We start from the raw sequence: 13,210 nt of genomic DNA on the forward strand, positions 1-13,210 counted from the left end.
GAAACCGAGGGCGGGCGGGCTCAGCTTCCTTGGACCTGGGAGCTTGTTGAGGGCAGGTTCCCTGTCTCCAGAATCCAGCCTGCTCCAGAAGTTCCAGGTTGGCTGCTATGGGTCGGGGTCAACCAGCCTCTGGGTGATCAGAAACACCCATTTGCAGGTCTCCACGGAGGGAGTGCTCAAAGGCAAGTGGGGGAGACACGGTGGCTAGCTCTGCTGGTGGTGGTGGGAACGTGTCCTCATGCCCTTGACCTGTGCCACATGACGCTCTGAGCTGTCACTGCGAAACAGACACAACTTCCTGGAACACAGGGGGTTTCAGACCCTAAGGTGCCTCTGCGTCATGGAGGCCGCCCTTGGCTTGGGTAGAAGCAGCCCGTGTCCTCTGGTGGCCTTATCCTAACGTGACCCAATCAGGCTATTTACAGGGCCTGAAGTGGGATTTGGAAGGAATATTCTTCATCTGCAGCTTAACACCTCAGGCCCAGGCTCGACTGCCCTGCTGTAGGTTCTGTGTGGCCTCCAGGGAGGTAGAGCCCCAGGTCTTGAAACTGGGCTGGTGAACCGAGAGGGAGGCTCTGGGGAGGGGGTGAGCTGGCAGGCTGAAGTTCAGGGGTCTGAGGTGAACAGATGAAGGGCAGGCTGGTCTGAGGGCACCGTGTCCCTTCTTGGGATTCCTGCATCGCCCTGTGGCCTGAGGGCACATCTTGCCTGGTTCAGTTATTGGTATGCTTACCTATCTACTGATCTGCTCCAGGAGCTCCAGGAGGTGGGGAGGAGGGGGCGGGGCTGACATTTCCTAAGCTTCCACCAAGTGCCAAGTGCACGCCAAGCACTTTCATAAATGTCATCTCATTGCATCTTCACAACAACCCTATGACGGGGTTATCATCTCTGTTCTACAGGTGAGGCAACAGAGGCTCAGACAAAGGGAGCGTCAAGCTGGAGGGGACCTCCTGGAGAAGTGGCAGAGCCACACCGGTCTCTTCTCTAGCCCCAGCTGTAGGCAACCCGAGTGCCCTCTGGGTTCTCTCTCTGGGCTCAGCTCCAGACTTCTCTTCTAGGAAGTCTTCCCTGACTGCTCCAGCCCCCATGGTCTTTCCCCATGAATTCTCCGAGTTAGAGCCCTGGCTGGCTGTCACCTGTTTTGGTTAGTGAGTGCAGCAGCTTTGCGACATCTTGGAAATGTCCTCTGTGATGATTCAATTCCTAGTTACATCAACAGAGGCAAATTATTTAACTCTGTTGAACTTCAGTTCAACTATAAAATGGGAATCCTAATAGGAGGTTTGACAAGTAAGTTCATGAACTGTTACAACGAGGTTGTTAAGCCTTTTTTTGACAGGGCTCAGGGATTATTCATTATGAATTTGTACCAACTGGACAAACAGTTAATTAACCAAGTTTACTATTTGGAAGTGCTGAAAAGGCTGCGTGAAAAAGGACCTGAACTTTTTGTCCACAATTCATGGCTCTTGTGTCACGACAATGCACCAGCTCACATGGCACTGTCTGTGAGGGTTTTTAGCCAGTAAACAAATAACTGTATTGGAACACCCTCCCTACTGACCTGACCTGGCCCCAATGACTTCTTTCTTTACTCGAAGATAAAGGAAAAATTGAAAGGAAGACATTTTGATGACATTCAGGACATCCAGGATAATACGATGACAGCTCTGCTGGCTGTTCCAGAAAGAGTTCCAGAAAAAGAAAAAAGAGCTTTGAAGGGTGGACTAGGCCCTGGGGTCGGTGCATAGCTTCCCAAGGGGAGTACTTCGAAGGTGACCGTAGTGATATTCAGCAGTGAGGTAGGTAGCACTTTTTCTAGGATAAGTTTGCGGACTTGTCAGACCTCACATGTAGGTTGGAGTTGTTCTGAGGACTAAGTGAAATGACCGTGCCTGGGGGGGGAAGCAGGGCCCTCCATGGTAGTTCCCAGACCTGCTCTCCCCGCCACTTTGCACATCTTCCCCCTTCTTATCTTCTCCACAGGCCTTGCCTATGGTAGCTGCTCAAATGTTTGGGGTCTGACAGTCTAAGCCTGAGCTACCCATCCCAGAAAGATGGGGGTTCTGAGTGGACTTGTTCCAGAAGACTCCTCTACTTTGCTGACAGATCTGAGGCATCAGCAAAGAAATACTGGGTGTCACCCTAATCTGGACCAGTCTGATCTTTGGGGGAGCTCAGCAGTCTGACCCCCTGCTTCCACATGAGCTTCTCCAAGGGACTGTCTGATTGTCAAGCTTTCTCTCTGGCCATTAGAGCACAAATGAATTCCTAACACCCTGTCCAGTGGCCAAACCAGAAAACACTTGTGTACAGAATACAAATACCAATATGATTTTATTCAAACACAGGCAGGAACAATAACCTCCAGAGCTGGGTAAAAAACAATAAGTTAAAAGCATGGTTAGAATTTCAGCCAATTAGATGAAACGTTTGAACGAAGTGATTTCCCCCCTCCTTTCCTACTGATTAACTCAACACAGCATAACAATAATTTCTATCTATAAAATACCCTTATTCCCAAGCAAATAAACTGGAGATGGCCGTCGTATTTCCTCAATTATGCACAATGCACACAATCAACACTCCCCTCCCCCCTAAACCTTTAAGGCAAAAATGGCCCATCATATGCAGGTAGAGGCTGGGCTTGTATCAACAGTAGGCTGTCTCAGGACACTGGGAGGACTTTCTCAGCCGAAAGATACCTGCCTGGGTCCCTTGGTCAAAAGATGGGTGGGCGACTGGGGCGCTGGAGTCCATTTTCTGTCTAGCCTTTGTCTCACCATAGAAGGAAGAAGCCGAAGTCGTCACAGGTGGACACCAGGCTGGGTTGGGACGCTCCCCCACTCTGGGCTGATGGGTCTCGAGGTGCCCATGGGCTAAGCTGCTGGTGGTTTCAGGACCCTGACAGCCCTGAAGGAAGCAGACCTGATGCCTCCTGCAAGCTGGAGAGGGCTGAGGGACGGTGGGCAGGTGGTCCCTCTCTCAGGCTGCATTAGTCTTTCTGCGAGTACTGGGAAGAAAATATCCTTGCGATCCTGCGGGTTTCTTCCTCAGGCAGGACGGGAGGCAGTGAGATAGGTCTGGGGCGACAAGGCCTTCGGGATGGGGCTCCTCCAGGGGCTTCGCTCTTGTCCTGGAGGGGAAGTCAGCTAGGTTAGCACGGAGGATATGGCACTGCCAAGAAATGGCGTTGATTCCTCTCATTTTTTGGTCTTCTGGCTAACAGGGATGCAGAGCGGATCGGTTTACAAAGCACTTTACATACCTGACCTTATTGAACCCATAGATGGGTACAACATTCCCATGAGGAGGAAACTACAGTTCAGGTGAAATACACTCAAGGTCCCACAGCTCGAAGGGGCAGAACTAAGACGTGAACCAGCTCAGACTCTTTCTAGGCCTCTGGGGGAGGAGCAGTCACCTTTAGGACAGGTTTGAGGCCTCCTCCCTTCTCCTCCTGCATGAGCCTAGACAAGTCATTTGTTCTCTGAGCTGTGACTGTCCCACGTATGCCCCTGGGAATACATACAACTTCCGGGGAGAAGATGTTGTTGAATAAACAACTCTGTTGGCCCTTTGGAGTTCCTGGAGGTGTCAGGGGACGTGAAGCACATTCGCGTGGCCTTGCTACCAAACATCCCCCTGCCTTGGGCTGACAGGACATCACGAACTCCACCTTTAAGGTGTGTGCATTTAGCTTATTCCGCTGTGGTCCTCTGGGCTCCTCTATGACTTACTCATTTGCTCATTCAATGCCCCCTCCCCCCCTTTACTTGGTGCTTACTCTGTGCCAGGTTCTCGCCTGAAGGAGCTCAAAGCTGTGCAGGAAAACTACCCTGGACAGCTGGCTGGGAGCAAGGCCCTGGGGAAGAGGTGACGGCCTGGAAAGGAAGAGGCAGTGCTAAAAGGAGGTGGGAGTTGCCTCCACAGGCCAGCTGGGTTGACTTCACAGCTTGCAGCCTGCCCTGTGGATGGATATTTCTTCTCTGTCCCCAGATCCCAGGAGCTGAGATCTTCACTAGCTGAAGGGGCACTACTCGTACACTGTACCTCAGGCACCAAGAACCAGCCTGGTGGGGACCCTAGAGATAGAGATGACACCCCGCCCCCTGCAGTTCTGCTAATGGAAGACTGAGGCCCAGCTGCAGTTGCTTCTGGGCTCAGTAACATTCAATAATCCTTCTTTCCTTTATTTCTTCAACCTATTTAACGCCTACTGCGAGAGGGGGACAGAAAGGAACTCAGTTCTTGACCTCCATAGTTGAGAGTTAAGCAGGGGCGACAGGAAGAGCTACTGAAATTAGAATCGCAGCCAGGATATAAGGGGAGTGAAGTCGGGCATCCCCGCTCTACTGTCTGGGCATGTTTCCCACCCATGGAACAGAGGGAGGCGGGCAATCTGGAATTCAAAATGCCAAGGGAGTGCACAACCTGAGTAAGCTCTCGGCACTGACAGCCCACAGACAGGGTTTCCTGAGAACCAGGGCAAAGTGGTGCTAGGGGCTGGGGTGCTAGGGTGCTAGGTGCTAGACTAGCAGATACGACTTCTTGTCTTCCACGCAGGCCTCGTCTAAAAGGAGTAAAACGTCTATGTAGTTCTTCCTTCCAAAACATGGGAGGCACCTTCATCCCATAATGCCTCAGGCCGGGGGAGGCCCATCGCTCAGGCACTGCCTGTTTCCTTCCCCTTCCAAACTGGGTGCTCCTGATGGACTGATGCTTGTGCTCCAGCTGGGCCAGGTCCAACACAGGCGCTTGGTCGAGGCTAGACCAGTGCATGGGGAGGACCCGGCCACAGGGACCAGAGGCTTTAACTGGATGGGGAGGAACCTCTCGCAGCAAACATCTCATTCATTCATTCTGGAACCCGTGGTTGTTGGCCTACCATGTGCCAAGTCTTTAGTTGAGCCAACTCCTTTGGGTTGCATTTTAAGTCTCAGTATACCTTTCTCTACTCCCGAGATCCAAAATAGTTGTTTCCTGAGCTATTTAGGATTTAGGAGTGACTCCAAGTCCCATTCTGGGCCTCTGGCTGTACTGTATGTAGATGGAGTTTCTGGGTCGCCAGCTGTGTCTTACTTTCCATTTCTTTCTCTGCTACAGTGAAAGGGGACTAGGGAGGTGGTTTTTTCTATAAGCCAGATGGGAAAACAAACCTAAGAGCATAGTCCTCTATCTCAAGTCCTAAAACCAGGCCCCTGTGTCTTCTCTGCCAGAGGAGAAGCATTCTCTGTTTTGGAGAGGCTCTGATGGGTCTTGCTTTCCATGGTTGGAAGGGCCAAACATCTCACTTCATGAAATGACCATCAAAAGACCTTTGTTGGTGATTCACCAAACATTTCAGGAGCCTGTGATCTATTCAACCTGATCAATTCTTAAGGACAGTAGGCAGCCACGGTTCCTGTCCTCCTGGGGCTGCTCGAGCTAGAGGGGCGAGAGACGCCGACCTCCCCAACAGTCACAGAGGTGAGGCCTAGGGCTTGGAAGCACAGAGAAAGGAGCACCTCATATCAGCTGGGCAGGTCAGGGGAGGCTTCACACAGAGGTGGGATCCGAGCCAGGCAGGGTTTCAGCAGAACTGGGGGTGGGTGTGAGGTCGTTCCACTGGCGGGAACAGCACAAGCACAGGCCCGCACCCGCTGGCTGGGCCAGCATCTGCCCTGGAGCTGAACCTAGTGTGGCTGGTTCAGCGCCCCTGCCAGCACCCACACGCAGACTCAGCGCCCTCGGCCTTATCTCCCGGCCCAGGCCCAGGCCCAGGGACCAGGACAGAGACAAGGCTTGGCTCTGTGTACAGGGCAGGGCAGGGGTGTGGAAGGACAGAGAGCACACCCTCAGCAGCACTGGTCTTTTGATCTCAACAGGGTTTAGAAAACATCTTAACTAATAGTATAAAGGTTCTTTCTTCATTAGGATGGCTACCCTGAAACACACAACCCTGGAGGGACCGGGCAGAGGTGAAGCTGCCCAGAGCAGGACACTCCTCCTGTACCAAGCACTCCTCTGAAATACTCCCAGGCTCTTGCTGGAGCCCCGGGCGCACAAGCAAGTTGTCACCATAGCCGGGATCTGCAGGAGCCCCAGCCTTCCTGGGGGGGCAGGAAGACCCCACATGGAAGCAGGATCATCAGACTGGGGGCCTGCAGGGACCCTGGCATAGATGGGTGTCATAGATGGGGTCAAGTCCGTGGAAGGGGACTTGAAACAATATGATGGTGGAATCTGAACCAGGAAGATGAGACGGTGTTCTCATCTCTGTAAACAATTGAGCACAGGTGTGAAGGAATTTCTTTGCTGGGAAAGCAGTGGGCACAGGCCTGGTTGAACTGTAGGTGTGGAGAGCAGAAAGCAAACCCAGAGGGAGGGCCTGATGCTTGCTGAGGCAAGTTCCTGAATGTCTGGGTGGGAATTCACCATATTCCTCCTGCGCCTGCCCAGGGGACAGGACCTGGGGGTGCGGACTACTGTCCTGAATTGAAGGATAGAACTGGCTTTTCCAGTGGTCTAGGTGTTAAGCATGGCAGCAGGCCAGGGCTCTCAGACTGAATCCATCCAGCTCTAACATTAAATCCTCCCACTTCAAATATGGGTACCCAGACACCCAGGTCATGGACATAACAGACTATTCAGCCCACCTGTTGAGACACGTGTCTCGAAGGAGCCATCAATGCCAAAGGTAGAACTCTGCTGGGGTGAAAATAAAGCATCAGGGAAGGAGGAAGGAGTGGTGCTGGAAGGAAATTGGGGGCTTCCTGGGCTCCTCAAACAAGAGGCTAATGGTGGCTAGGGAGTTGGTTCTAGTCCTGGCTCTAGCACTATTTAGCCAAAGGACTCAGGCAAGTCACTTCCTCTCTGGGCCTTGGTTTCCCCATCTGAAAAGAGATCAGCAGAGCAGACAATGCCAGAGGAGGTGCTCTGTCACCCTGGGACTTACCTGGCCCGGGGTTCCCTTTGGCCACGTCCCTGTAATGCAGAGTCTTCTCCAAGCCACTGTGCTCTGGTTCCCTCCCCTGCAGTCCCCAGATGCCTCCCCCTGAACAGGCCACCCACTCCCAGGAGTGGGGGAGGTGCAGGTGCCCCCACCTACCCCTGCTTCAGGGCGTCCCTGGGACCTTCGCACAGGAGGTGGGGTGGAAGGAACACTGGGCTGTGGCCCAGTCCAACTGCCCCACTTGCTTGAGGACAAGAACTTTCTCTGGGTCTCAGTTTCTTCACTGCCAAATGGGGCCAAGAACTTTGGTTTGGCCTTCTTACCTCAGGTCTACTTGAAGTTGAAATAAAATTCGGATGTGACCAACACTCTGGCCAGGTACATCTTGCAAAACATAGGGGCTAAGACTGAGCTAGAGCTGACAATGGCTGCAGAGAGCAAAATGAAGCCTTGCTGTTCTCAGACCTCACCCCAGGCAGAGCAGGAGTGGGGTACAGCACCTCCCCAAGGCATGCCCAGTGCTGGGCCAGGCCTGGCCAAGCTTTCCCCACTCCACTGACCCCTGCCCAGTGAGCCGCTGGGCCTGGCATCAGGGCTGAAGTTTTGTTGTTTTCCAGAGCAGTTCCCTTAAGTGACAGAAACACTTACTCAGGAGCTGGAAGTGAAATTTTCCAAAGCACTGCAAACTGAAAGTAAACAGCCGTCTGGTTCTGGCTGGCTGGGTGGGCTTGCCAACAGATTGCTGAGGGCTCAGCATAGCTGTCTGCCTTGCTCAACTTTCACCCCCTTGGCTGGCTGCCTTCCCCTGGGGCGGCTCCCAGAGAGCTCTCTGAAGGCCGGGGCTAGGACTTGGTGCTAAAGAGAGCAGCAGACTCAGCAGCTGCAGCTAGGAGCAGGGGGGAAGTGAGGACAAGACACGCAGACCAGAGGCCCAGCCCTGAGAGGTGAAACCTGTATCTGACCCACCCAGGCCAGAGGCAGCATGGCCGGGGTCCACGATCTGCGCTCCCACTCCATTCCTTCATTAGAGCCCTGGTCACGTGGGTCTCACCACCTACAGGCTTCCTGTTCCTCCCCACCACCTAATGCCTCCCTCTCCTTCCTCCGAGAAGCCTTCCCTGACAACAGACCCAGTCCATAGGGCCAGGGTTACTCCCTCACGCTGGGCCCGTTTCCCCACCTACACAATGAAGAGCCTGGACTAGATCCAAGCCCCCTCCACCTTTTGAGCCAGTGAGAGGGCTCAAAAGTCCAGATCCTGAGGGTGAGGGTTAAAGTGACAGTCCAGGAGCCCCTGGCTCCTCCCAAACTCTGGCCTCAGAGCCTTCGGCAACTTGAGCCTGGCACCTACCAGCAGACCTATAGGCCCTTTTCCTCGAGGTACCTGCCACATTGCCTTCTGGGAGAGGTGGGCACCAGCCAATTCTAGCTGTTTCCCGTCTTCTGTACACCATTGGCCAGGGAGCTCACCTCCTTCCCAAAGATCTGAGTGGCCTTTATCAGAAACCTTTTAACCTTTAGTCTCCTCTTGGGGCTCTGCAGAGAGCGAGGGTCTTGGTGGCTCAAAGAAATGAGGCAATAGGTTGGGGCCTCCTGCCCTAGGAGGGGCAGCTCAGCCATCAGGCCTGGACCACAGGCTTAGGAGAGAGGACACCAGCGTTAGGAAGTTCCCTTGGACCCCTGCTGATCTGATCCGGTGATTTTGGACCCAGGATTGTGTGTATCTCTTAGATGCCTCTGGGTTTGGGGAAGGGCAACCAAGGGATGGAAAAACTCCTTGGCGTCCTGGGAGAAAAGCAGCAGCTTGAAAGTCTTGAGACTCACAGGTAGGCCATGGACTTCTGAGGTGAGGGCTTTATCACCCTTGGGTAGGGGTAGGGTACTGTCCTGGACCCCTAACTCAGGGTCTGACCCGAGCACCCAGGCAGCGGCTACAGCCCTGAGCACCGCTCTCCATATTTCTGGGGTACCCTTCTCAGCTCCCTACTTCCAGTGCTAAGCTCTGTCCCGTAGTATTTCTTTCCCACTAATGCCCGCAAACATACTGCCGTGAGAGAGAAGATGTGTCGACAAAAATGATAAAAAATACAATTGTTGACATTCATAGAGTTCGTGCTATGTTATGTGCCAAGAACCGATCTAAGTACTTGACGTATCTTACTCAGTTAATCCTAAACAAACCCCAGGAGGCAGGTACATTTTTCCTGTTTTTCAGATAAAGGAACTGAAGCACAGGACAGTTAGGCAACTTGCTCCAGGTTAAACTGTTCGTAAGCGGCAAAGCTGAGCTTTAAACGTAGGCAGTCTGGATTCAGAGGCCATGCTCCTAACCACTACACGCCACTGCCTGCTAGGAGAGAAGAGGGTGGGATAGCCACAAATTAAGTGTGTGCTGCTTTCACAGAGACCACAGAGCGAGCTCGCCAAGACCTCAGAAAGCCAGCAGAAATCAGGTTTGCAGACTCTCAGCTCCCCAGCTGGCCTGGAGCACGCTGAGTACCAGTCCATCTGCAATGCTGCGGTCTGGCTGCGTGGAGGTGAGAACACAGGGTGGGAGGCGGTGGGAACATGCCTGGCCTTGTCTCCAACCTCCTGCCTCCTACACTCACTCTGCAGGAACAACAGCGTCTGGCCCCGTGCCTGTGGTTAATTCAGGGGCTCGATCATGTGTGGAGAGCCTGGCCCTGAGACCGGCAGAGAGGCCAAGGCTCAAATGACAGATTGCTTCTTGCTCTTTGCTTCCGATTCCCATCTTAGCTTGACTGTTTCCATCCTGGCCTCTCTGGCCTCACCTCCGGCCTTCTCTCTAGCCCGTATTGTTTGTATCTCCCAGTTGCCAAACTCTATAGATTCTGAGAGATTTTCTCCAAATCCACAGCCTGCAGAGCTTCTCCTTCATCTTTGTTGAATTCTACTCAAGCTACCTCATGTGGTGCTGTATTCCTTTCCCTATACTCATTTTCCTTGCTTTGTTTTACTGGAGTGTTAAGATAGGCTAAAGTCACTTGAGGAAGTTAGTGAATGGTGCCGAGGCCAGAGCCTTTCCAAGAACTGTGAGCTCCCGGAAGGCAGGGTCCATGACACAAGATCCAGTTCCTAAGGCATTGCCAGCGTTTGGTAGGAGTTGGTGGACGTATGATATAAAGCTGGCTACCCTGAGGAACTGAGCTCTTGAGCGAAAAGGCCATCGCTCCTCTGTCTCCTCCTGCATCTAGTTCCGGACTATGGCTTTGTGTATGTGCCAAAAGATGTACATTTCAAGTTTGAGGCCCAAACTTCCTTCCTACTCTCTGGCCTGCCTTTCTCGGGCCCAGCTCTGGCTCTCCTAGTCACCAATGGGAAGTAACTAAAGGGTTCTCAGCAGGGAAGTCACATGATTTATTTAACATGGAAGGGGAAAGGGCAAAAGCAGAGACCAAGTTAGGAGGCTCCTGCAATAATCTACGAAGAGATGACGATGAGTGAGACCAGGGTGGTAATAGTGGGGGTGATGAAAAGTGGTTGCATTTGGATGTATTTTTAAAGGTAGAGCTGCCAGAATTTTCTGGTAGATTAGAAACAGAGGCACCAGGGAGGATTAGGAGGGTTTGGGCCTGAACAACTAAATTAAGAGGATAGGGTATCCATGGACCGTGAGGGGCAAGACTGAGCAACAGATGTGAGGAATAAAATCGGGAGCTGAGTTTGGACATGCTGAATTTGAGACACCGATTAGATACCCAAGTGGAGAAGGTTGAGGAGGCAGCCGGACATATGAGCCTAGAATTAGTTACAGGACAGAGCTGAGCTAAATAACCAGGAGTCTTCAGCACATGGAGGGGATTTAAAGCCTTGAGATCGAATGGAGTCATCTACAAAGTGTAACTAGAGAAGTCTAGAGACTACACCCTGGCTGAGCCCTACATTAACAAGTAGGGGAAATGAGGGAGAAGCAGTACAGAAGGCCCAGCAGGAGCAGCCAATGAAGGAGGAAGAGAACCAACGGAGACTGATGCCTTACAAACAGGGGAAGGAAGAGTTTCAAGGAGAGATCAACTATATCACGTGTATCACAAGTGAGAGGTCAGGTAACAACTGGCTTAGGAATATGGAGGTTTTTTTTGGATTTTCGCAATCTTGAAGAGTTCCTCCCTCTCCCAGTGGTAAAGTGGGATAAAAGTGTGATTATATGGGAAATCCCATTGGCTGCGTAGTGGTGGGAAAGCGTGGATATGGGTGAGACTAGTTAGAAACAGTCATGGGCGAGATGCCTGGACTAGATAACGGAATGGTGAGACGTGGGTGGATTCAAAGGACACATAGGGGTTAGAATTAACAGGCCCTGGTCATAGGTTGGCTGAGAGTCGTGGGGGTACAGGAGTAGTGGGAGGAAAGATGACACCTCTGCTTCTGGCAGGAATAACCACATGATGGTGGTTGAGTTACTAAGAAGTGCAGGTGGTAGAGGGGGTACGTAAAGGAAGGTGACGGGCTCAGGTTTTGGATACAGTGAATCGTTTGTAACATCAAAGACGACATCTAGGATACAGGTGGGTCCATGTGTGTCTGCAGCACGGGAGAGAAGTGTAGAAAGATGTGAGAGTCACCAAACTATAAACAATAACTGAAGTAACTGGAGTGGTTGAGCTTTTCCTCAAGAAATATCTACAAAAGCACAGGACAAAGCCTGGGGAAAACAACATGTAAATGACTGCTATCTCATCTTTTACCTCTTTCCTCCCCTTTAGGGAAGTTTATAAACTAGTTTGCTCATAATGGCGAAGCAAACAGAATCAGAAGTCACTTTAAATAAAACCAGGAAGCTGTCCCAGTGAGGAGGTATTTCATCACAAGACGGACGAGAAAGCACAGGCAGCCGAACTGGACCGATTCACAGGTCATTTGAAACTGTGCCGTAGTCCAGCGGTCCGGCTAAATCTGCCATCCTACTCCTTCCTTTCCTTCTTGAAGAGGGACAACCGGAAGACAAAACCGTCATGAGGAAAGAGAGCTAAGGGCTGGCCTCTGTACCCAGCCTTGGTCTTCTACAGTACAAGCACCCTGTGAGGCCTGAGGACCCCATCTGGCACATGAGGAGACAGACTCAAAGATCAGACTTGACGAATGTCGCACAGAGACCTGTATCCACTACACGTAGGGATGGAGAGGAGAAAAACCTGCTATACAAATGGTTCATGTGGAGCCTCTCTTGGGAGTTCCTGGGCCCAGGGACACCATTTCAGTGTGGGGTGAAGGAGGAGGCCTTCCCTTAGATCTTGGGGTGAAGCCAGAGCAACTGGACCAGCATTTACAAGCTCTCTTTTTCAGGGATGGGTCACTTGCGCTGGCCCTGAAGCAGGTCAGCTACAGGACGCTAGTCCCAGGACACTGGTTGAGAAGAGCCCAGCAGCCTCTCAAATTGCTCCTGTTCCGCCTTCAGGGCCAAAGCTGGCGTCAGGGGGAGGCAGAGTAGATGGAATGTTCACATGGGGGTACAGGACATGCCTCCTGCTCTTCCCTCCCCACCACTCTCTTTGAGCTGTTGACTATGCCTGAAACATTACAGAAAACAGAAGCTTCCATCCAAGGGGAAACCCTACCAGCTTATCTCGCATCCTGCCTGCTTAGGGCCCATCTTCCCCCTCTTCTCCATCTTCCCTCCTGCTACAGGGAGTTTTCTTCTTCCGCTCAAAAGCCTACCACCTCCACACGTGCTCTGGATCCCGTGCCCTTGGACCCAGGGACTGTTCTTTTTATTCTCACTCCTCCTGCATCATCCCCTTTTCCCCTTCTTTACTGGGTCACTGCACTAACATACAGAAAGCTGTAGCTGTTTCCATATTTAAAAAATAAAACCCAACCCCCTTCCCTTGATCTCCTATGCCACTCTAGCCGCTATCCTATTTCTCTGCTCTATAGGCACGGCCAAATTTATAGAAGGAGTCAGTGCCTCCATTTTGTCACCCTTTAATCATTCTCAAAATGTTAATTACATACGATTTTGTGATTTCATTGTGTGATATATCAAAGACTCCATGTTACACACGTAAATTATAAAGTGTAATAAAAATTAACATCTGTAAATCCACAACCCAACTTAAGAACTAAAACATTACTAACACTGTTGAATAGGCCTGTGGGCTCCTCCCCTCCCCCATCTCACGCCTCTACAACTATGAACACTGGAGTCAAACTGTTGAAAACCAGAGAAAATCTTGTGAACACAAAAGGATTTATAGATGATGTGATACAAAATTGTACATCTGAAATCTATGTAACTTTACTAACAATTGT

General features: G+C 51.6%; 1 protein-coding gene across 3 annotated transcripts in view; it reads right to left on the bottom strand.

The window, feature by feature from the left end:
• Positions 1–2,315: 2,315 nt before the first annotated feature.
• The window catches only part of C2CD3 (C2 domain containing 3 centriole elongation regulator), a 116,594-nt gene continuing 105,699 nt past the window's right edge, over positions 2,316–13,210 (bottom strand). For all 3 annotated transcript variants that reach the window (XM_081061698.1, XM_081061697.1, XM_081061699.1), the window contains exon 33: positions 2,316–3,139. In XM_081061698.1, coding sequence (XP_080917824.1) covers positions 2,999–3,139 — 141 coding nt within the window. In that variant the 3' untranslated portion in view covers positions 2,316–2,998. The remainder of the gene's footprint in view (positions 3,140–13,210) is intronic.

The sequence above is a fragment of the Rhinolophus hipposideros genome, assembly GCF_964194185.1.
Source record: "Rhinolophus hipposideros genome assembly, chromosome: 10".
In the NCBI taxonomy this organism is placed as follows: Eukaryota; Metazoa; Chordata; class Mammalia; order Chiroptera; family Rhinolophidae; genus Rhinolophus; species Rhinolophus hipposideros.